At 48.2% G+C, this 25,317-nt stretch overlaps 1 protein-coding gene across 1 annotated transcript in view; it reads right to left on the bottom strand.

Annotated features, from left to right (window-relative positions):
• The window catches only part of LOC146832993 (coiled-coil domain-containing protein 159-like), a 704,530-nt gene that overhangs the window by 106,519 nt on the left and 572,694 nt on the right, over positions 1 to 25,317 (bottom strand). The window contains exons 8-10 of the mRNA XM_085599880.1: positions 16,273 to 16,468; positions 13,530 to 13,597; positions 11,185 to 11,261 (exon numbers count right to left, since the gene is read on the bottom strand). Of these exons, the coding sequence (XP_085456006.1) occupies positions 11,185 to 11,261; positions 13,530 to 13,597; positions 16,273 to 16,468 (341 nt within the window). The remainder of the gene's footprint in view (positions 1 to 11,184; positions 11,262 to 13,529; positions 13,598 to 16,272; positions 16,469 to 25,317) is intronic.

The raw sequence follows: 25,317 nt of genomic DNA, 5'->3' as shown, positions 1-25,317 counted from the left end.
AATCGGGAAGGGGGCCGCACGGCCCCCCTCCCGAGGCCATAATTTGCTCCGGGAACCCCATCATCCAGGGCATGGGCCTTTTTAAAAAAAAAATTATGGAGGGGGGCTGTGTAGCCCCCCTCCTCTGGCCACTTTAAGGCCCCGGGGACCCCATCCCCCTGGGCCGGCCATTGTTTTTTTTTATTTAATGGGGGAGGGGGGCCACGTGGCCCCCCTCCCGAGCCACTTCTGGCCCCGGGGACCCCATCCCCCGGGATCTGGCCTCTCGTTGGAGACCGTGGGGGGGTCCCCAATCCACCCACGGTCCCGGCCGGCTCCCCGCCTCCTGCGGGAGCCGGCATTGCTTTTCCACATGGGGAGCAGCTAACATGCTGCTCCCCATGTGGAAAAGCAATCTGCTTTGCTTCACTGAAGCGAGAGCAGGATTCCCTGCTCTTGCTTCAATGAAGCAAAGCAGTTTGCAATGGCAGGGTGGGAGCTGCGAGGTTTCCACCCTGTCATTGCAAACAGCAGTGTCCCGGGGGTGGGCACCCCGGGACACTGCAGGAGCTGCCCTGGGGGGTGGCGGTCCCCAGGGCCAATACAAGGCTCCATGAGGGGGGCCGCATGGCCCCCCTCCAACATGTACAAGTTGCCACGGGGGGTGGCGGTCCCCGGGGCTGGGGGGGGCTGTGAGCCCCCCACCTATGTTAACGAAGCCCCGGGCGGTGGTGGTCCCCGGGGCTGCGGGGGGGCCGTGAGCCCCCCCGCATATACAACCTTCTAGCCCCGGGGTGACGGTCCCTGGGGCAGTGTGGGGTTGATTGGGACCCCCCCACACTTTTTTTTAATTATGCCCCCGGGATTTGGCCCCTGGGGGCAAATTAGAATATTCAGCGCGGGAGCCAGTGCTGAATTTTTTTTATATTTTCGGCCAAAATTCGCGCTGGGTGCGCGAATCTCGCCGACTTTTTTGGGCCCTGGGGGTCCTTGTGGGACCCCCTGAGCAGGCCTAGGGGGTCAGGGTATTTCTACCCTGCCCCCTTTTTGCGTTTTTCGCGTTTGTTTTTTAGGTTTCTTGTGCCTCGGTTCTACCGAGGCACAAAATGGCCGCCAACACTTCCTGATCTGGAGTGTTGACAGCCAATTAGAATACAGCTCGTGCACAGCAGGGTGCGCGCTGGGTGCGGGGAGGGTGCGCGGATCCTCCGAGGCCATAGATATATTTATGATTTTACTTTTGATTTTCTCAGGAACTACTAAACGGATTTACACCATTTAAGCAAAAGGCACGAGTCTGAACTGAGGACTACCTCTCTGCCAAATTTGGTATAATTCCGTTCAGCAGTTCAGGCTGTAGCTGCGTCAACAGGTCCTATGGGAAAATGCATGGGGAAAACGCGTTTTGGGACCCCCCTTTTTTCTCGGCCCCCGCTTGACGAATCACCGTGAAAATCGGTGCCAACGTTATTCCAAATAGAATGTTGCGGATTTCCTATGGAAAACAGGTCCAACTATATCTACCTACTGGCGACCGCCAGTAGGTAATATATACACATATATGTATAGATTTATATACTATATATGTATAGCGAGAGAGAAAGAGAAATATTTTAATAAAACTATGTGGTTTACATTATATTATGTTTAACTATAATAATATTAGTACAATATTTAATATTTATCTTTATGTAAAAAATCTATATTCTTACCATGTTTTGGACAATATTCCCTACTATGATATTATAGACAAAATAGGATGATGATAATAAAGTAAGCAATAATATTGACACAATATTTATGTGCCTCGATATTTTTTTGCGCAATATTTTGTCATGGAACCATGTTTGTTATTTTGTTGTTATTACTGTGCTCAGCCTCTAAATTTCGAAATTTCTAAATTTCGATCCCTTCTGACTACTGCAGGAGAGGTTGGAGTTTGGTAGTTAGATGTAAATGGGATTGCAGGAAGCTATATGTTTTAACGTAGAGGGTTAATTACCTGTTTTTACCATGTTGAAAAAGTTAGAGTACAGCAACCGAGAACAGTTCATAGGGCTTCTTTGCGGTTTGGGATAGACATATAGAGATGGCTTTGAGTATGGTAGATGAGGAACACTAGAGAATAGTACATATAATGATCCTATATAAATACATACAAAATTATAGTGGCAGGTTAGTTTGTCAATAAGGTAGCTACGATGATTTTTGTACAAGGGGTGTTCTTTGAGAGCAGGTTAGATTGATGCGAGCAGAAATATTGAGCAAATTTGAGCTGGAAGAGAGTTCCAGTGTTCTGGCACCAATTCATGAAAGAAATGAACCTATACGCTGAGCACCAAGGTCTGTTTTTTGTTGGCTGAGCGCAGGCCGTGAGCAGGCACTTAACTCAGTACTACAGACAGGTTGTGGTAACATCAGAGAAATAAACAGGTACAAATCAGCCATAAACAGGCCCACATTGAGTCAAACAATCAGCACATACATTGGTCTGTGAGACCAGCCCTTTGAAACTGCCAGATTACCCTACAGGCCTGCAGAGTTTCCAAACCAAAATTTCAAAGGGTGCAGACATAGTCCAAAGCAGGGTTCTCCAACAAGTAGCTTGTGAGCTACTGGTAGCTCTCCAGCTACCTATGAGCAGTTCTCCTCACTCGCCTGTGTGCAGAACAGCTTACTAAATTTGATGATTTTGTTTGTTTGAATTAATGCACAAGTTACTTACCTTCGGTAACGATATATCTGTAAGAAACATTAGTAGTGATAGATTACTTACCTTACAATTACCCCCAGGGCATCAAACCATCAATTGATTAAGCTATCAACTTTTGATTCATACAAAACCAGAGCACACCACATCATGAGCATCATTGTTTACTTTTAACCAGCATTTCACCGGAGCAAAGTGGGCATCAACATTCTTAACAAAAATATTATTGGCAAAACAATACATATTTTTCTGCCTCTATTCCTGTGTATCCACATCTTCTTTACTTTGCCTGTCCATCCACTCTTGTCTAATGTCTTTCTTTGCCTGCTCAACTTTCCCCAACTTACATTTTGTAAGTTTGTACTTTTTTACAGGTCTTTCCGCAAGACAACTTAAACATCCGCCCAGCACTGTGGAATTCGATACACCCGGGGAGTTCGACAGACCTGTCCTCCCCTTTCATCACATGTGGCACTTCCACATTCTCCTTTTGAATTGAACCCGTGTTTAGACCGGGTTGGAATTATCACCGATCCAGCGGTGAGTGTTGGTTTTATTCCTCCTTGTGGTCACTACGCAACCAGTGAATGAGCCAGCATAGATGGGGGAACATTTTAACGTGGTTACCGCTGCTGGAGAAACCACTTCTTTGGGAACTATAATGGGTTACTTTTGAGGTTGCACTTTTCAGGCATGTGACGAATCTCAACCATTAAACAGTAAGCATACTTGCTTCACACTAGCGCATGCATTACTACTAAAATGAAATCATTTACTTACGGCCTCAGTGCCTTTTGGTTTTATATAGGCCTGCTGCATGCTGCTTGATCTTGAGTCGATTGACTAGCACAGTACTGCACTGCAGCTGCGCAGTATGCTGGGGCGGGCAAACGTGGGGATACTCACTTGGGAGGAAAGGAAACACTTGACAATGCAACGCCAAGGACGGAGGCGGTGGGCTATTTTCAAGCAGTCATCGTATTGGACTAGTGCTACTCTGACCGCTGTTAGTCACGTGGCAGGGACCTCCCCCAGGCCATTTCCGTCGGTGTGTGCGTGCAGTCCGTGGGCCTTATGAGAAGGTGGGCGGTCGCAATGTACAAATTTAAATGTTTCACACACAAATCCAGCCCAATCACGCAACACTGAACCCAGGCAGCCATGGCTATACCGTGCAATATCAGCTCTTCACTGGGGAGACCTTGTGAAATTAGTGAGCTGATATTGCGTATGTAGACCCAGCCCAGAGAAATAAGTGCCGGTGCTGAGCACCGGAAAGCACCGGCACAAATTAAGCACGGACGTCGCTGGAGCTACTTAGACGCGCCCACGCGTGCTGATGTCAGTTCTGTACATGACTTTCTGCGCCAGGAATGCAGAGCCATGCAAGAAACTGACCACTGGTGCCATGAAACTAGGGCCCTGAAAGGGATGACTTTAACCCTAGAAACCAGTTCGCAGAACGGGGAGGATGGGTGGGGCAGTAAGGAATCTATCACTACTAATGTTTCTTGCAGATATATCGTTCCCGAAGGTAAGTAACTTGTGCATCTGAAAGAAACACGTAGTGATAGATTCCTTACCTTAGAATAGATACCAACCCCAGTGGTGGGTCTGCGAACCAAGATCACACCAGAAAGTCCTGGAGAACAGAACGGCCAAAGAAGCCATCTCTCCGGACTTGGCTGTCCAGGCAGTAATGCTTGGTAAACGTGTGCAGCGATGCCCATGTAGCTGCCTGACAGATGTCATGCAAGGGAACTCCCCGTCCCAAAGCAGTAGTGGCTGCCGTCGCCCTGGTAGAATGGGCGTGCAGCCCCACCAGAGGCTTCTTTTTAGCCAAAGAATAACAAGCCTTTATGCACAGAACAACCCACCGAGAGATGGTCCGCTTGTGCACGGCTCGACCTTTCTTGGCGCCCACGTAGCCAACAAAGAGCTGGTCATCCACCCAGAACTGTTGTGTGTGGTTCAGGTAGAATGAAAGTGCACGTTTTGGGTCCAGACGGTGGAGCTTCTCTTCCTCTTTTGAGTGATGCGGAGGCGTAAAGGTGGGCAAAGTGATGGTCTGCCCGATATGAAAGGCAGTGACAACCTTTGGCAGAAAAGATGGACGAGTTATTAGAACCACTTTGTTCGGAAGGACAGAGAGAAAAGGAGGTTTAGAAGAAAGAGCCTGGAGCTCACTCACTCTTCTGGCATAGGTGATGGTCACCAAGAAAGTTGTCTTTAAAGTGAGAAGACTAAGAGGACAGTTGTGAAGCGGCTCAAAGGGAGCACACTCAGATATGTCAGAACCAGATTCAAGTCCCACTGAGGCATTATGAATGGAACAGGAGGGAAAAGATGAGTAATGCCTTTCAAGAATCTATTTACAACCGGGGACTTGAAAAGGGAAGGTTGATCTGGAAGCTGTAAAAAGGCTGAAATGGCTGAAAGATAGCCCTTGATAGTGCCCAGAGCAGAGCCCTGCTGTGCCAAAGAAAGGAGGAATAGAAGGACCTCTGAAAGAGGAGCAGAAAGGGGATCCACAGCCTTTGCTGTGCACCATGCCACAAACGTATTCCACCTGCAGGCGTATACCGTCTTAGTGGAGGGACGCCTGGCTGCCAAGATTACATCACTAACTTCGGGAGGCAGGTCAAAAGACATCAACTGCCACCGCTCAATCTCCACGCAAGGAGGTGGAGGCTGGACAGGTTCGGATCGAGGACCGTCCCCTGGTGTTGCGACAGAAGATCCTCCCGAAGAGGCAGTTGGATTGGGGGATCGATAGCCATGCTAAGTAGCTCGGGATACCATACTCTTCGAGCCCAGTCTGGAGCCACAAGAATGATTTGGGCCTGGTCGCGCTTGATCTTCTTCAGCACTCTGGATAGAAGTGGTATAGGCGGAAAGGCGTATAGTAGACCGCAACTCCACTCGCGACGAAAAGTGTCGCCTAGCGAGTGCCGCCTTGGAAATTACAACGCGCAGAACTGATGACATTGCGCGTAATCTTCGGTGGCAAATAGATCTAACAAATGCTCGCCCCACTGCTGAAAGAGACCTTGCGCCATGTCCGAGTTCAGACGCCATTCGTGATACATTATGCACCGGCTGCTGAGTTCGTCTGCCCTGGTGTTCAGAGAACCTGCCAGGTGTTGAACCACCAGGGAAATGCCCTGATGTTCCAGCCATGTCCAGAGGTGCAGAGCCTCCTGACATAGGATCCACGACCCCACCCCACCCTGTTTATTGCAGTACCACATGGCGGTGGTGTTGTCTGTGAACACCTGCACTACTCTCCCCTTGACAGAGGGAAGGAATGCCTTCAGTGCAAGTCAGATCGCCCGAAGCTCCAGAAGGTTGATATGGAGCCGGGACTCCGCCGGAGACCAGAGTACTCTGATCTCCACCTCTCCCAGGTGGTCGCTTCATCCCAGAAGGGACGCATCCATCACAACTGTGTGTTCCAGTTGGGGAAGGGAGAGGCATCTGCCATCGACCCAATCGAGATTCGTGAGCCACCACTGCAATTGTCGTGCAGTGCCCTCCGAGATCTGGACATGATCAGACAGGTTGCCCTGATGCTGTGCCCACTGGAACTTCAGGTCCCACTGTAGAGCCCGCATATGCCATCTGGCATGATCCACTAACAGGATGCAGGAGGCTATCAGGCCCAATAGCCAGAGGGTCATCCTGACCGAAACCCGGGATAGAGGCTGAAAGATCGGAATCATCGCCTGAATATGCCGGACTCGCTACTCTGGAGGATAAACCAGAAACTGAACCTAGTCTAGAACTGCTCTGATGAAGAGGAGCTTCTGAGAGGGAATCAGGTGCGACTTTGGCACGTTGACGGAGAACCCCAGCAAATGCAAGAGGTCGGCCGTAGTCTGGAGGTGGGAGACGACTGCCTGGGGCAAGACCGCCTTCAACAACCAGTCGTCGAGATAGGGGAAGACTGGAACCCCCGATCTGCGCAGATGAGCTGCGACCACCACCATTACTTTCATGAACACCCGAGGGGTGCTGGTAGGGCCAAAGGCCACTGTGAACTGAAAGTGCTCGTGGCCTACCATGAACCGCAGGTAACGCCGGTGGGACGGCAGGACGGGGATATGAAAGTAAGCATCTTGCAAGTCCAACGCTACCATCCAGTCTTGCGGGTCTAGGGCAAGACCTGAGCAAGTGTGAGCATCTTCAACTTCTCCTTCCGGAGGAAGCAATTGACGTTCCGAAGGTCTAAGATAGTACGCAGGCCCTTGTACTTCTTTGGGACCAGAAAGTAGTGGGAATAACAACCACAACCTACTTCTGGAACGTGGAACGTGCTTGATGGCCCCCTTGGCCAAGAGGGCTATGACTTCCTGTTGAAGAAGCGCAAGATGGTCCCCCGACATGTGCTGGTACTGAGGTGGCATGGCTGGAGGGGAAGTCTTGAAGGGGGGGGAATAGCCCCTTCGGAAAATTTGCATTACCCACTTGTCCGATGCGATGTTGCACCAGTGGGGGAGATGATGGTGAATTCTGCTGCCCACTGGCGTTTGATGGGCCTGAAAGGTCAGACTAGGAAGGCTTTGCAGTGGATGCTGCGGGGGTGGAGGTGGACTGACCCACCCGCTTGCCCCCAGAACCGCCTTGACGGTTCCCACATCCGCGGCCGCGCTGAGGATGTTGCTGCGCAGGCCTGTGGCTCTGGAACAAACGTGTTGGGGCCCCCCTTCCATGGCCACGAAAGGAGCGAAAAGTGGAAGGCGGAGGAGGGCCAAAGGCTGACAGGCCCAAGGATTTGGCCCTAGCCCGTGAGTCCTTAAAACGCTCCAACGCACTATCCGCCTTATGCCAAAAAGGCGAATGCCATCAAAGGGCATGTCCATCAAGGTGTTCAGGACATCCCCTGAGAGGCCAGGAGTCCTCAGCCAGACGTGGCACCGAAGCGCCACCGTCGTGGAAATCGCCCTGCCCAGCGAGTTGGCGGTATCCAGCCCACAACGAATTGTGAACTATGCTGCATCTCTGCCAGCTGCTATAGCTTGATAGAGTACTGTCTGTGTCTCTCCTGGAGAGTTGGGCAGCACCTGCGCAACCGCATCCCACAGAGAGTGCAAATAATGGCCCAAGAGGCATGCAGTGTTCACCGACCGCAGCCCTAAGCTGGCAGATGAAAAACAGCTTCTTGCCAAGCTGCTCCAGCTTCTTGAATTCCCTATCCAGAGGTGCAGAAGGGAACGCGCTCTGGGAAGCAGAGGCTTGGACAACCAAGCTCTCAGGAGTGGGGTGTTGGGAGACAAAGAGGGGGTCACCCGGAGCCGGGCGATGGCGGCGGGCCATGTTCCTATCCACAGGAGCCCCTGTGTTGGGCCTGGACCAAGTGCCCAAAAGGATGTCAGAAAGTGTGTCATTAAAAGGCAGCAAGGGCTCCGAAGAGGTTGCTGCCGGCTGAAGCACTTCTGTCAGGAGGTTAGTCCCGACGGCCACCGTAGGGAGTTAGAGATGGAGGGCCTCGGCTGCCCTACGTACTACCACTGCGTAACTGACTCCCTCCTCTGTAGCCACGGTAGGAGGAGACAGCATGCCAAGGTCAGGTGAGGTGTCAAGATCACTGGCATCCCCCAAATCCTCTACCCAGTCCGGATCATAATCACACTGTTGTGTGAGAGGGTCCTTAGACCACTCCCAGTCCTCCCCTTCCTCCGAAGCCTGCGAAACAGGCTGAAAATAAGGAGGACGGACATAGGGTAAAAACATCCCCATCGGCGTCGTAGTTGGCGGTGAGCGGCGCCGATCTGGCACGTGTCCGGTTCAGGGCTGAAACTGGGGACAACGTCATCCCGAGGAGCGGGCGACGTCGGAGGGGGTGCCGGTGGGGTCGACGTCAGTGTAGGTGTCAATAGGTCAACTGGCATCGACCGGGGTCCGATCCCGGATCCTGGGAGGTCCTGCGGTGCCGGGGCTGAGCCGCCAGGGCCGGAGCCACCGGTGATGGAAGGACAGGACCCTAAGTCAGGCCCGCGGGGCCAGACGGCCCAAAGAGTTGGGCCATGGCAGCATGAAACTCTGGCACCTGAGCAGGCATTGCCGACGGACCCGGAAAGGGTGGGTAGGCCGGCGGCGACATCGCAGGCTCCGCCGGAGCCGCGGGGTGGCACCACCCACACCCTCAGCCACGTGGCGCGACAGGCGAGGGGAAGTCGAGGAGCGATGATGCTTCTTCGACTTCTTTTTGGAATGCTTCGACTTACCTGACCCCGAGTGCGAAGACTTAGATCCAGAGGAACGACGGTGACGGCTCTGCGACCGGTCCCTCGACCTCCCACTGGACCGGAACCTTGAGCGGCACGGAGCCAACTGCCGGACTTCCAGCAACTTTAAGGACTGCCCCCGCAAAGTTTTTGGCGCCATGGCCCGGCAGTCAGGGCACGACTTGGAGTCGTGGCCGTGCCCCAGGCAGTAGAGACACACGCGGTGTGAGTCCGTCACCAACATCATGCGGTGACAGTCCCCACAGTTCTTAAAGCCGGGCATCCTTACGACACCAGGAGTCGATCGACCTGAAGAAATTGAGACAAAAGGCCTTGAAAAAACTCAGTCAAAAAGTAACTGGGGGTACTTGCTCTTCCCGGATCTGCGCTTGCTTGCGCGGAAAAAGAAAGAACTGACGTCAGCACGCGTGGGTGCGTCTAAGTAGCTCCAGCGACGTCATCCCGGCGCCAACGACGCACGCGGAGCCGCACGACGATGCCTACCAACGCGCAGGGGTACTGCTGATGAAAGCTTTCCAGATCCAGTCTGACGCCTGCGGGTAATTCTAAGGTAAGAAATCTATCACTATGTGTTTCTTTCAGGTATATGCATACCCAAAATTAAAAAAGTCTATATTTGAGACAAAAATGTGTATTTCAGAACCCATAAGATGTTTGATGAAAAATGGTTGAATTTCCAAAATGTATTTAAAGCTGGTATTTTAGATATAAATCACATCGCTGTGGGGAGCCTTATTACTAAGAGTATAACCTTGGTGCCAGGGGCATTGCAGCAATGGCTACATATTACCCATATAAAGGCATCCCAAGTTGACAAAGCTTTTTTACATTACTGGCAACCCTCCTGATGCACTGAGGTGATCATTGCTGGTGATCTGCCCACAGTGGTCACTAAAGTAATCTTGTCTGATGTGGTCACTCTTACAACACTAAAAATAGTATCTCACAATGATTTTCATTGAACCAAAGTACCTCTTATTGTTGAAAAGGTTGGAGACCCCTTGTCCAAAACAACCTTCTCTAAAATATTTGCTGTCACAGCAAATTATCTGTAGGACGCATGTTTGCCAATACAGCCAGTTTTGGACAGTATTCGTACAGGCATAGACTTGAGACAGGTAACAAAGGGCAGTGGGGATGTACCTTGCGTACCACAAAAATAGGATAAAGGATGCAGCTTCGACATTAAACTAGACACCAGGGCCTGCACCGGGGATGCCTGGAGCAGCTGTTTGCTGGCTACATGTGACTTCATGCATGTTGTGTTCAGAGACAGACAGTACAGCATGTGATGGTACATAGCTACCACATACTGTGACTTGAGGTACACCGGCATAGTCTGAGGCGGTGCACACCATGGATGTGTCTGCCTCACCTGGTTGCATTTTGTGATGTATTCTTAATATTGCTGGTGCCTGAGCTACAGGGCATAATGCACTTCACAGAAGAACAACTACAAGTAAATGAATGACACTGTCAAGCTACTTTGAGCAGGCTGTCCTTTGTAATGTCATGTGTGAGCCATGCCACGTGCAGGTGACAATTGAACTGTGTTTGGCACTATTAGGGTATGTGTTTCCTGGAACAGGCCTGGGAAAGGAAGGATGCTCAAGCAGAGGCAGCTATTGCTGTAGAGAAATGTTTAAGGATGGAGGGAGGGAGGATTTGGAGAGATCTTTAGGAGGAATACGCTAGGGACATCAGGGAGGACAGGCTTTGAATGTGGGTGTGTGCTGAGAAAGACCTCCTTAGACAGATCGGAGATGTTCAGGGAGGAGTAGCATGGGGCTCTGGGAGAGTGGTGGGTGAGTCTGTGGCTGTGGGGAAATGTTTAAAAATCGATAGTATGGAGCTCTAGTGAAATGTCTAAGAATGGATAAACTGGGGCTGTGGTGAGATGTTTTGGGAGGAACTGGCAGGGAGTGTAGTGAGATGTTTAAAATGGCTGGGATGGGACTGTGGGGAAATATTTAAGTCTGGATAGGCTGGGGCTCTGGAGAGCTGCTCGTGTATGGCTAATGCTGTAGAGAAGGGTCTGGGACAATTTCTCTAAGCACCGGGCTATTGAGGAAGAGACTTTGTTGAAATTTTCTCACTGACTCTATCCCTCTTTCTCTCTCTCTCTCTCTCTCTCTCTCTCTCTCTCTCTCTCTCTCTCTCTCTCTCTGTCTCTCTCGTCTTTCTCTCTCTTACTCTCTCTGCAGGGAGGCTTCCACTACCCTCTGTCGGTTGTATTGCTCTTCCTACCTTTCTGCACTTGGCTTGAATGTGCTTTATGGCTTTGATGTCAACGTGGTGATTGCAAATCTCAGTTTCCTGGCAACCTGCAAAACCCAAGAGGGCATATTAGTTGGTGCCAAAGGCCAGACTGCGTCCTCTGGATGCTGATGTCACCCAGTACCCAGCATACATTAAAAACCAGCATAGACAATTATAGACGTAACCGCCCGGAGAGGTGGGGTGCGTTGGGTTAACCATATCATGACTTTTGAAGGCCGCTATCACTAATAGAGGACATCTCAAGTTTCCCAGGTCCATGAGCAACTCACCCAGCCCAGCCCAGATGTTCTAGGTGCATTCTCCAACTCCCTCGCAGCAAAGATAATAAAAGTCCAAGATTACTTGGGATTCAGGAAGAAGGTGCCTTGCTCTTCCAATGCAGAATCACAGTAACAAACAAACAGAAAAAATAACACATACAAGTAAAATATGGATGTCAGGTAGCTCGGGACCATACCCACCCACAAGAACTGGACCCTTTTCCCACATCAAGGAGAGAGCACAAGCACATGGGCACACTATCCTTCACTCTAGCTCCTTCCACTGCAGGAATAAGCAGAGCAATACAATCACATCAGAACGATCAAGGCACCCATTAATCATCACTCAAGGTACCAAAGCACTTCCCACACTGGCAATCCACACTCTTAGAACCAGACACAATAAATGAACATTGGGCATTTGCACTCAATTTCTTCTTCACAATAGGTTTAGGTGCAGTGACTGATAACAGGATACGATCACACTGCAGTCATCATGCTCACGTTTGTGCTGTCAGTTATCCTCATTGGACCTCTAAACCCAGGTAGGAATCAATTTCAGATGTTGTAAAAAAAAATTAAAAAATAAAAAGTGGACCGTGGGAAATGTGCATCTGCACAACTTCGGTGTGAATTAATGAGTGAATGGATAAGAGAAGGAATACATAAATGGGTGAAGGAATGATTGAGTGAACAAATGAGTGTGCGAGTGAATGACAAAGCATAAATAAATGAACTAATGAATGGCAAAATGAGTACACGAATGAGTGACTGATCAGGACAATACATTGGACGGTAATTGAGTGTGTGAAAATAGTAGTGTTAGTGAGTACATGAATGAGCAAATGAGTAGTCAATATGTGACTGACTGAATTGAATAATTAAAAGGGTGAATGGCTGAACCTGTAAAGGAGTGGATGGATGGTTGAATAGATGTATATATGGGTAAATAAATAAATAGAGTGGCTCAGCAAATAATTGTGTGGTTGGATAAATGAATGAGCGATTGGACAGGTATTAAAATTAATAGCAAATTGCTGAATGGATAAATAAATGAATGGGCGAATAATTGACTAAATGTAAGAATGTACGAATTAGTGTATAAAGGGGTACGTGACTGGCACAAGAACAGGCAATGATTTACTTCATGGGTACATAAACAAACATTTGATTGAGTGAATGGGTGATTTAGTTATTTATTAATGAATGAATGAGTGGAAGGTGAAGTGAATAACTAAGAAGGTGGGGTGTGAGTGGGTGAAAGAATTAACACGTCAGTGGGTTAATAATCAAAGTACTAAAATGTCCATGATTGAGCATATTAGTGAAATGTGAATGATCAAATGAATGAATGATTAAATAAGCAAATGAATGGGTTTGGTGTTGGTCTATAATAACAATTCCCAAGGCCAACAGGCTTTAATGGATGAAAAGCCTGCATTCTTAGGCTAAATCAACAATGTGTGGATAAAGGAATGGATGAATCAACAAGCGAGCAGAGTTGGACTTGGACAGAAAATATCCCCAGCCACCAAAATGAAAGTGGCCCCCATCAGTGAATTAGAAACCTAAAAAAGTGGTCCATGTTTGGAAAGTCATGACAGTTTTGAACTTGTAAAGACAGGCTATATACTTTTATGCAAGATATGGAAGAAGATTTAAGCTTGCTGCAAGCAATGTTTGTTGTAATATAAGGGAAATCAACAATAAAAAAACCTGTCCACCAGACCATAAAACAGGCCCACAAATGGCCAAAAAATGGCCCACACACTGACCTGTCAAACGAGTCCTTCGGGCACTGCCTGAATGCCCTATAAGCCTATCCGACCCAGCAAGTGAGTGAATGGGTGAATGAAGTGCTGATGGAATGAGTGAAATGCTCAGAACTGTGCTCTAGGTCTCTCCTAGGCACCTGCATTTGGTTATCGATTTCCAGACGGTTTGCTAGTCCAAGGCGACAGGATGTTTCTTTTCTCTTGCACCCCAGGGCAGCAGATCTCTGAGCCCCTTGTCTTACTCCTGTTTGTTGTTGACAGTAGAGTGAACACTCACCCAGTCTGGACTGCACGTCTTCGAGGTCGGCCCGCAGGTTCTCCACCTCCTTCCACAGGAAGGTCTTGCTGTTGACAGAGAAGGGAAGACATCCAGAAACTTCATGAATTTCAAATATACCTTTTCGGCTAGTAAGCCTGGTGACAGGCACATGCGCCGGTAGAGTCTGATAATGTGTCAGAGGGTTATGTGCCTGACCAGGACAGTGCCTTCTCTGCAAATGGGTTGCTGTCCAGGTACTTATATGGCCGCTAATACCTCCCATCAGTCCGTGTCTAATACTCAAACTTTTGGCACATCTGTGACGTAGGGAGCAGGAAATAGATTGAATACCCAGGATCACAGGATGTTTTTGTGCTGTAAAACCAGGCTAGGAACCAAGGCCTCCTGGAGTCACCAGTGACACTGTAACCAATACACTATGCCCCTCCTTAATGGAAAGGAAACCTGAGTTCAATATCAAGCAGGTGTAACCAGGACCTTTAGACAGATCTGGCTGTGATATAAAGGATGCAAAAGACGCACAATTGATGGACTGAATGCAGAACAAATCAAAACATTCACCCCAAGTCAAGAGATCTGGGTTAAATCCATCATTCTTTTGCTCACCATGCCACCCCAGTTTAGACCTGGCCATATGCAAATCAGTCTTGACCCTGTGCCTCATGGGAACAGTCCAGCCCGGACTGCCAAGCCAGGTCCTCCCTGGACCGTAAACAAGCATCCTAGGACCGGTTTTGGGGTTTCACCCCTCTTCAGCCAGGATAGTTTGAATGCAGTGGGACAGTCAGCCCGGGACCCACGTCTGGGCATACCCGGCGCACATAGGGCGAGAAAGCAAAAGACACACAATTTATGGACGAAACCGGTCCCAGGATGCTTGTTTCCGGACTAGGAAAGACATGGCTTGGCAGTTCGGTCTGGACTGTTCCCATGACGCACAGGGTCAAGACTGATTTACATATGGCTGTATCTGAACTGGGGTGGCATAGTGAGCTAAAGAACGATGATGTATTCAACCCAGATCTGTGACTGGGGGTGAGTGTCTGAAAAAAGTGTCAGCGCTCCGTCCATCATCTTCTTGTGTTTGCTTTGTTCGCCCAAAGTTGGCAGGGTATGCCCAGACGTGGGTCCCTTGATCACTTTGTCACTGGATTCAAGCTAGCCTGGCTGACGAGGGCTGTTAGCCCAAAACCGGTCCCAGGATGCTTGCTTCCGGTCCAGGGAAGACATGGCTTGGCAGTTCGGTCTGGACTGTTCCCATGAGGCACAGGGTCAAGACTGATTTGCATATGGCTGTGTCTGAACTGGGGTGGTGAAGTGAGCTAAAGAACGATGATGGATTCAACCCAGATCTGTGACTGGGGGTGAGTGTCTGAAAAGTGTCAGCGCTCCGTCCATCATCTCCTTGTGTTTGCTTCGTTCACCCTAATTTGGCAGGGTATGCCCAGACGTGGTTCCCTTGCTCACTTTGCCACTGGATTCAAGCTAACCTGGCTGATGAGGGCTGTTAGCCCGAAACCGGTCCCAGGATGCTTGTTTCCGGTCCAGGGAAGACATGGCTTGGTAGTTTGGTCTGGACTGTTCCCATGAGGCACAGGGTCAAGACTGATTTACATATGGCTGTATCTGAACTGGGGTGGCATAGTGAGCTAAAGAACGATGATGGATTCAACCCAGATCTGTGACTGGGGGGAGTGTCTGAAAAAAGTGTCAGCGCTCCGTCCATCATCTTCTTGTGTTTGCTTTGTTCTCCCAAAGTTGGCAGGGTATGCCCAGACGTAGGTCCCTTGATCACTTTGTCACTGGATTCAAGCTAGCCTGGCTGATGAGGGCTGTTAGCCCAAAACCGGTCCCAGGATGCTTGCTTCCGGTCCAGGGAAGACATGGCTTGGCAGTTTGGTCTGGACTGTTCCCATGAGGCACAGGGTCAAGACTGATTTGCATATGGCTGTGTCTGAACTGGGGTGGTGAAGTGAGCTAAAGAACGATGATGGATTCAACCCAGATCTGTGACTGGGGGTGAGTGTCTGAAAAGTGTCAGCGCTCCGTCCATCATCTCCTTGTGTTTGCTGTGATATAAAGGATGGCATTCTGGATACCCACTAATGAAATGATAATAAGCTCCATAAGAGATCGCCTCAGTGTGCCAAGTATTGGAATATGCATAAGGGGTCTGTCCACAGGTGGGAAAAAATAGTGATCTAGATATAGGATCTACCCACATCTTTGATCCCCCGAGAGGTATGAGGCATGGTTATCTGGATATGAGACCCATAGGTCCCATAGGTGTGAAGTGATGGCAATCTACATAAGGAGCAGCTAAGAGGTCAGAAGGCTGAAAGGTGAAGTAACAAGTAACTGGAAAAAGCATTTGATGGCCACTGGCGCAGTAGCTGAGATAGGTGCGAGATTTATGGAATGGAAATTGGGTCAGACAGCTCCTTTACTCTTTCCTTCATTCTCTGTTAATCCTGCCTTATGTACTTTCTTGGCCATTCTTACTGAGATTCGGGTGAAGAACCACCACTCCAGATTCCCACCTGACTGAACCCATCTCCTTGACATGTGACACCTCAGTACCTACTCCTGCCCAACCCTACCCTGTCTGTGCCCCACCATGCCAACAACACTAAGGAACCTTTAGCCCCCACAGCTGGAGTAAATATGTCAACAAATACCCAAAGCGGAGACACAGGTGGCACCAAAGCTAAATCCTACTGTTGAACCACCAGATCTTCACCTCTCCTGCAGCTCCCGTGACAGAGCGTCAATCGCCTCGTTGCGGTTGCACTGCTCACTTTCGGCCCACTGCTTGATGTAGTCCTTCAGGTTGGTCAGCTCCCTCATCATCGCACTCCACACCTCCTGGATCTTCTCCTCCATCATACACTCCACTTTCTGCTCACGTACGGTCGTGGAGATCAGCTTGGTATCTTCTAGCAACCAACGAGACACAAGGGCAGAATTAGAACACAAAAGGGAAGGCAACTGAGATGGCTTCGGGTTCTGGGGACATTGGGTACAAGTGATGCTCCTGGGTAAGGGGAAGGGCGTCTGGGATTTAAATATTGCAATGGTAGTGGGTAGGAGAGAGGTGCCCTGGAGGACTTATGACATGTTTTAAGCTTTTAAAGAGCGCCCTTAAACCAAGATAATGGGCTGATGGAATTATCTGAGTTGGGTGTTCGGGCCGACGTTGAACTTCAGAAAAGGGCCATGTATTTAGGACCTTGTGATATTTTAGACGGCTTGAAGTATTACTGATCTGTACGGGCAAAGATTTCCCCAACTTCGTTGGTTGTCACCTAGAAGGCATGGTCTCCAATCAACTCCTTTTTTAGGTCAGACTGACAAGAAGGTTCAAGAAATGTTCTTGATGACCTCCGAACTAAAGGGACCCTGAGGGTAAATGATGTCACACTAGATCTCATAAACCAAGCAGACATCATCAAATAAAGAAACATTCTAAAATGCCTATGTTAGTGATTGTTAGCAGTGTTCAGACCAGTTATACAGAGCTGTTTATTCTCTATGGATGAACAAGTGCAGTTCACCCAAAGCAGATGTAGCAAATTGTGCTCTGAAATTCACCCTGTAGTAAACAGCAATTATGCCTTTTTCACCGCAAAAAAAGGCATGAAAAAAAGAGCAAAAACAACTCGAAAAAGAAATACATTTGCAACTAAAAATAATTATGAATTGAATTAAAATATACAAAGAGAATAACAAAAAAATTCCCAGAATTATTGATTAGTTTAAAAGACTGAAAAACTTCAGTTCAGTAAACATCACACCCTTATTGGTTTTCTGGGAAATCAGCCAATTTTGGGAATTTTTAGCCTAATTTGCAATTTGAAAACGGAAAATAAGAAATTTGTCCTACACCAGTGGTTCCCAACTTGTGGTCCGAGGACCCCTGGGAGTCTGCAAAGATTTCTCATCGATGCCGCAACTACTTTAGAAAATTGAATAATATTCACAGATTAATAAAGTGTATATGAATAAAGAAGCTAAATGTACAAATTAACATTTTAAAACATACTGTAAATGTGAAGGAATTTGAAATTGGAGACTAAAAATTAAATTACTATCTTCAGATTGATTTGAGGGAGCAGTGCGAGTGCATTAAACACAATATAGTACGGATGAAGAGTGGGCTCAATTGAATTTAGAAATCTCCAACCTTCATATTAAAATTAAAATGTTGTTTTTTCCCCCATTTATATGTGTTTGCAAATTAAATACAATTTCATCATTTGTATTTGTTTGAAAATGTTGTTCTGTATTTTATGTGTATTGTTTTGCAGTTCAAATCATCGACAGTGCTGGCTGTGGCCCTTGGCTAGCAGTCATGAATAAGTGGGGGGTCCCCAGATTCCAAAAATGATGATCGGGTGGAGGGAGGGGGGGAAGGGGGTGGTAGAGCCGGGTTCCAGTAATGATCAATTGGGGATCCCCAGAAGCCACAAGGTTAAGAATTACTGTCCTACTCCATGCCCAGTATTTAGGAAGATTAGAAGTGGAAATGATTACACAGACGTGTGAGTGCTGAAAAGCCAAGATATATATGTTGTTTTGTATCTGTAAAAAATGCTCAAAATCTACAAGAAGTTGTCCAAGATGGCCATTCAATGGCCAGTTTTATGGGTAAAATTTCAAATATAGGATTCACAGAACTAAAATTTATACTTGTATCAGACGTATCAGTACATGTTTTGCAAGCACCCACAAATGTGCATACTAGTTGATATTCACAAACCTTTGTAAATCCCATCCCCACCCTGAACATAGTGCAAATTTCAGTCCTGTCTACGGAAAAAGTAAATCGGGATCCATTTAAGGAAAATTGAATGAAAACCCCTGAAATGGGTTGGGTATAGGGGGGAAATGTTACACGTGGAGAAAAAAGGAAAACAATAGTGTGCTCTATTGCACTTGGTCTCTGGTTTGTCCATTGAGTAAAGTTACACCAAGTAGAATTCACAAAAGAATTCTAGTTCTGGGAAAACTTCAACTGTTTCAGCTTGCCAGAAGCACTCCTGGAATCCTTTGTGAGCTTTGGAAAAGTCAGGCATTTACTCCAGATATAGGACAAAATCTAAGTGAGTACATTATCAACAGAATTTTGAGAATCAGGACTCTTTGTGCCTTGAATGTGAGTTGGGCACCAAGAGGTTGTCACTGTGCATTTGTGCTTGGGTGTGTGTCAAATCTAGCCTGCGTTGGGCTCGCCCAGGCTTGAGAGAGAATTGGGGCATGAGCTGGGGCTTGGGTGCGGACAGACCCGAGGTCCAGGCGGTGCTGTAGTCAGCGGCTGCAGGGGTCCAAGGGAGTAGGTGCTCATCTGCAGGCCCAATGCCAACCTCTGGAGACATGGCCAAGGTGGTGGCGACCACCACATTGAGAGAATGCACAGCGAGTGGTGCATGCGCTGGGCCTATAGTGTGTAGGGCCAGAGGAGCAGGCAAGTGGATGGATCTGAGAGAGACCAGTGCAGGATCCTGGCAGGAAAGACGTCCTTTCAAGATTGGTCATGCACTGCAAAAAAACCTGCAAACACTGCGATAGCACCAAATACAACGCGAAACAGCTACACCCCTACAAAGAAACCCTCCCCTACCATACGAGAGGTGGTCCCCAACCGGCAAAGATACAATTTGGCAGCGTAAGTACATTTTGCGAAATATTAAATGTTGCTGGAGTGCCATAAGCCACAGTTAACAACAACTCACTGAAAAAAGTTTTATCAATAAAAGAGTGAGAGGCACTTATTAAGCCTGATTGACAGCTCGAAGGAGGGTGGGACATGCAGCATTCAACTCCACAGTAATGTCTAGACTTTATAACCCATTACTACCTGTGAGAAATTGAGTTGTTAGCTGACTGGGGTATGAGCTATGATCAAGCAACAGCAATAATCCCCTGCAGGGTGCACCACAAAAAGTCACTGAATTAAGCTGTGCTTAACCCTGGGTATCTTGGCATAAAAAGCTGTCAGGCTTAACTTAGAGGCAATGTGTAAGGAATGTATGCAGCACACAAACAGTAATAGAGTGAAAACACAACACAATAAAAATCCCAAACCAATTTAGAAACATATAGTGCATTTTAATAAATGATTTGACACCAAAACCATAAACATCCAATCAGTAGAACATGAGCTATGGATTTTTAAAGAATAAACTGTAAATAGAGCCTAAAAGATGAAAGTGCAAACCACAGACATCTGGGTGCGCTAGACCGGGTCAAAGTCAAAAGTTAAGGTGACTGGGCGCGGATTAGATACATTAAGTGGATTGGGCACAGCCAGTACTTACTTTTGAAGGGAGAACATTTTTGAAGAAAAAGTGTCTGAGGAGGAAGAAGTTTAGCGGGGCAAGGCTTCAGAAGTGCCAGAGGAAGGAGCTTCGTCATCGGATAGCCGTATAGCGAAACCATAGTGAAGATTTTTACCTTCAGACTTAGCCATTGAGATGGAAGACGAAAATCTCCAGCTGGACAAAGCAGGAGGCTGTGTGGCCAAAGGCAGTGTCATGAGGTTGGATACCCCTTTGGCGAAGGACTGCAGAAAGTGATTTGCTGCTGCCGAGAAGAATGTAGTGGGAGAAGCTTCGAAGTCAATCGGACCAGCGATACACCTCGGGCGGATAGGCAAGCAGGTTGGTCCCTTTCTCCTCCTGGTTGTCAGAGTACTTTAGGGCCAGATTTTGTCTAAGTCCTCAGTTTTGGAAAATGACCATCCAGGCACTTTTAGAATCACAACCAAGGGTCCAGGAGTGGATGGAGAGCTCTTGGGGACTCAGGACTCACACCGGTTGGGTCCAGGTGCAGGTGCAAGTTGATGGCAGTCTGTTATGTCCCTGTGACTTTGAACAGAAGACCAGCGAACTAGCTCTTGGAGTCACTTCTGGCAATCTTGGCTGCAGGTGAAAATTCAGGGCTTAACAGCAGGGCTGGCCCCTGAGCGTTTAAGGCAAGCTCTAGGGAGCAAAGCAGCTCTTCCAGGTACAGCATTAGTCTGGTGGAGTGCACAGAAGTTCACAGCAGCAGACAGTCCTCGGAGAGCCCTTCTACAGGTTCACTAGTGAACTGAAGAGTGGGTCTGAAGGTCCAATTTTAATACTCTGGTGCCCTTTTCCTGGAATGTGGAAGAAGTTCCTGGAAAGCTTCTTTGAAGTTCTTGGAATTTCCTGACTTCCCTGGTTCCAACCTGGCTGCAGTGACAATACAGAGTCACCAGGCCTGTGAGGAGACAGGCCACAGCCTATTCAGGTGCAAGTGGGGCTGTGCCCAACTTATCCCCCACCTGACAGTTGATGGCCCATTAAGGCTCAGCTAATTTGACTATTGTGTGACTGTCTGGAGGGAATTCACAAAGTCTGTCAGCTACACCCAGTCATGTGATCTAAGGGAGACTGCAGGCACAAAGGGCAGGAAAATGCCAGGTTTCTAAAAGTGCTACAGCAACAAATGATGGATGGAATTCTGAATAAATCAAACATTCTCCCCCAGTCAAGAGATCTGGGTTAAATCCATTGTTATTTTGCTCCCTACACCACCCCAGTTTGGACCCAGCCATATGCAAATCAATCTTGACCCTGCTCCTCATGGGAACAGCACAGCCTGAACTGCCAAGCCGGGTCCTCCCTGAACCTGAAACAAGCATTCTGCAACCGGTTTTGGCTGATGAGGACTGTGGCCAAAATGTTTGATTCAATATTTAAAAGTGAAATTAAGTGAAATTCGGTGGTAGGAGCTGCATTTATTGCAGGTTTCCCAGACTTATGAATCACCACTATTGTAGCACTGCAGAGATCAAATGAATAAGTGTGGGTCCAGAAGTCCAGTGTTTCTCTTAAAGAGCTCTGCTGGTATTCCATTAGTGCCAGGGGCTTTCCCTAGTTTTTGCTTGCCTATGTCAGCCACAACTTCCAATAGAATAATTTGCTCCTCTGGGGTCAGTCAGACGTCTTGCATCAGATTTGCGGCTGTCACCCCATCTACGTAGTCTCTTATCTGGGTTGTGCCAGCAAGTGGACAGGCTTATAGAAGTCAGCCTAGTATCATGCACTTGCATTGGCAATCCCCTGTGCTGAGATACCATTATTTTCTTTTTTTTAAAAACTTTATTAACATTTTGTAAATGACATGGGAACACAGAGTCAGCCTGCATACATACAAAATTCAGGGATCTGTCTGCGTGTTGAGCCTTCAGAACAGCAGTCATGTAAACTAGTGACAGTTGTATAGTTTCCGCAGCCTAATAACCAGTTATAGCATTTATCACAAACTTGTGTTAACATTACGGGTTTTACGATCGCACATTTTTCCCCGTACCTCTCTATTAACACCTCTCAAAGCCTCTATTGCGCGTTCAGGTCATAATTATTTTGTAGGGACTTTTGGATTCCACCCTCGGTGGAACCCCAACGTGTCTCCCTCTATCCTTGTGCATGTACGCCCAAGTTCGTCTGCTCTTCATCTTTGGTGAGCAGGTACGTTTTGTACAGACCCCAGAAGTTGTTCGGACGGCTGTACGGGGGCAGGATCTCATTGAAATTTTCCGTTTGCGTACTACAGTACACCATGTCTCTTGACCAGCTCTCAACAGTGGGTATTGGGCCGCGGGACCAAGAAATTGCCACCCTGCATTCAGCTACTATTAGCGCCATATCGACCAGACGTCTGATCGCTTTTGGCACTTGCTTGGAATACCCCAATAGGGCCAGCATGGGATCTGATGCTAGCGTCGCATCGATAATATTCCCCAGGTTTTTAAAAATCAATGCCCAGAAGCCAGCTATCCCAGGACATAGCCAGGCCAGGTGAAAGAAGTCCGCCCCTTGTGCCCCACAGCGATCACAATCAGTTGAGTCCCGTAGCCCATACCTGTGCAACCTCTCAGGTGTGTAATAGACTCTGTTTAGAAATTTAAAATGGACCAGCCTATGTCTACCATTCAGTGAGATTCTTTTCGTGTTTTCGCAACAGTACCTCCACGTTATGTCATCAATATCTGTTCCCAGGTCTGCCTGCCATGCCAGGCGGGCCTTAGTGTAGTGATTTGCCCTATACCCCTGAGTCTGTTTGTGGATGTCAGATACTGTCTTAACCGGGGAGCTAGTTTTGGTTATATAAGTGAGTGCGGCTACTTCTGGTGGCTCAGCGAGGTCACTGCCTAGTATTTCCAAATCGCATGTCGTGTTCTGCGATATTGAAATCTGGTGAGTTACGAGGCGTTACATTCCGTTGTCTCCACCTCATCCCACTTTTTCACTATGCCCTCTGAGAACATATCCCCTATCGTCAGGATGTTTGGTGCGCTTAATGCACAAGTTACTCCCCTGTCGTTGCACAACGGAAGCCAGGAAAACCAGTCCAGAGGGGCCAGTGTGGAGTACAGGATAGCTCCGGCTTGTAATTTCAGGAGGTGCTGCCAGGCATGCACAATTGTATTAATTGAGTCCAGTATGCCCGTTCTCCGGTCAGGGGCGTTGAATAGGAGGGTTGGCAGTGGGGAAGGTGCGGCTACAGTTATTTCTATTTGTATATGGGGGGTGTCAGGGGGTCCATGTATCCAGTAGTGGGCATGCGCGCTTTGCACCGCCCTATAGTATAGGTACAGGTCCGGGGCGCCTAAGCCTCCCAAGTGATATGGGAGCGCGAGAATGTCCCACTTCATCCCAGCGTGTGTCCCAGCCCAGGCTAGTTTAATTAGCAACGTTTTTAGCGAGCGGAAGTAAGATTTTGGCTGGACCATAGGGATATTGGCAAATAAGAACAGAAAACAGGGTAGGATCACCATTTTCATGATCGAGATCCTTCCTGCCAGCGACAATGGGAGCCGGACCCATCTGTCTATATCGTCCTCCAGTCTGTTAATTGCAACACCATAGTTTTCCCTCATCACCACGTCAGAGTCTGTGTGAATCTTAATTCCTAGGTAGCGCACTGGGTCTGTAGTCCACTTCAGTGGATATTCAGGAGTGAAGGGGGTGGTAGCCGGTGTAAGGGGGAATACGATCGATTTGGTCCAGTTAACTTTCAGCCCTGACATCGTTCCGAATGTAACTACTTCGCATAATATTGGTGACATATTAAGCTCGGTTTCTCTAACAGATAGCAACGTGTCATCAGCATAAGTAGAGATAATCAGCTCATATCCCAGAAAGCGGATTCCCCTGTTACCATGGCACTCCTGTATTGCACAGGCCAGATGCATCTAGACAACTGGCATCCCTGTCTTGTGCCCCTGGATATTCTAATCGGGTCTGTGACCATGTTGCCTATTTTTATTCTGACAGTGGGGAATTTGTACAGGGTTCCCACAATTTGGAGAAAAGTCTCACCCAGTCCGAGTCTTGTCAGGACCTGCTTCATAAATGTCCATTCGACAGAGTCGAACGCTTTTTCCATATCGAGGAACACCGCAACGGCCCACATATCTTGCCTTGTGTGCTGAATCGCCCTGAAGACTGTTCGAAGATTATACGTCAGGTTTCTGCTGGGGACAAATCCTGCCTGTTCTGGCGCGACTAGAGTCAGCACCAGCGGCGGCAATCGGGTCGCCAAGATCTTGACATAGATCTTCGTGTCAATGTTTATCAACGATAAGGGGCGGTACGATGCACATTCACTAGGGTGTTTGTCTGACTTGAGTTTTGCAACTATTAACGCCTCTCTCATCGAGGGTGGCATTGTTCCGCAATCACTAATCTCTGTGAATAACGTAGCTAAGTGCAGGATTAGCACTTCCTTAAATTCCTTACAGAATGCGACTGTTAAATCATATCCGACTTGTGCGCTACCGGATTTCATCCCGGCCAGGGCGGTAACTATCTCCTCTGTGTCTAGGGGGCGCATCAGGTATTCTTTAGCTTTATGTGTGTCGGATAGTCTAAGATGTCAGTTACGTTGTCTCCCCTTTGCTAGCTATATAGCATCGAATAGTACTCTTTGAACCTGTCGGTGATCGCCATAGGGTCAGTTAGGGACTCCCCTTCCTGACTAACGATCTCCATCACTCCTGCCGTCTCTCGCCGTTTCCTTAGTAGCGAGGCCAGAACCGAGCCAGGGTGTTCGCCCTCACCAAAAGTGCGGGCTGTCGCGTACTTCCCTAAATGTTTGAGTTCAGCGTCAGCTGCTTCGTGATATTCTTCTAGTAATGCCTCAAAGTCCTCTTTAAGACTGTCGTCTGGGTTGGCCAGGAACCTTTGTTCCTGTGTCTTGAGGGAGGTCTCCAAATGCGACCGGTGACCATTGCTATCCCCAAGATGTATATTTGAAATCTACTACTGAGAATGTATCCACAGACCCAAGGTTGCATTCAAAGAACGTGTTGATAGCTTCAGCAAGCTCTGCCCTAAAAATGGGGTCCAACAGTGAGTATGATGGGAATCGCCATGTGAAGGGAGGGATGCATTTGTGGGGGCATTCTACTACGAGGAGTATTGGTGAGTGGTCTGAGTAGGTCCTAGGGAGAACTACACAGTCTCTAGTCTGTTGGTGAAGTGTTCTGGAAGCTAGCCAGTAATCGATCCTAGTGTGTAGGTTGTGATAGTCTGAGTAATGAGTGTACCCACCCCTCCCGAGATGGCGCTCTCTCCATATATCGCAAAGTTCCAATTGTGTCATAGCGTCCGCAATGGTCCGGGCTGAGGCTGATATGCGCCGCTCCGGTCCGCCCAACCTGTACAGCCTAGAGTCCAAAGTACAGTTAAAATCCTCTCCCCAGAGCTGTGTGACGCCCCTATAGCTCCGCAGTTTCTCCAAGAGCCCTGCGTAA

This window comes from Triturus cristatus, chromosome 4_2 (assembly GCF_964204655.1).
Source record: "Triturus cristatus chromosome 4_2, aTriCri1.1, whole genome shotgun sequence".
NCBI lineage: Eukaryota > Metazoa > Chordata > Amphibia > Caudata > Salamandridae > Triturus > Triturus cristatus.
This window is presented reverse-complemented; position numbering and strand designations above follow the sequence as displayed.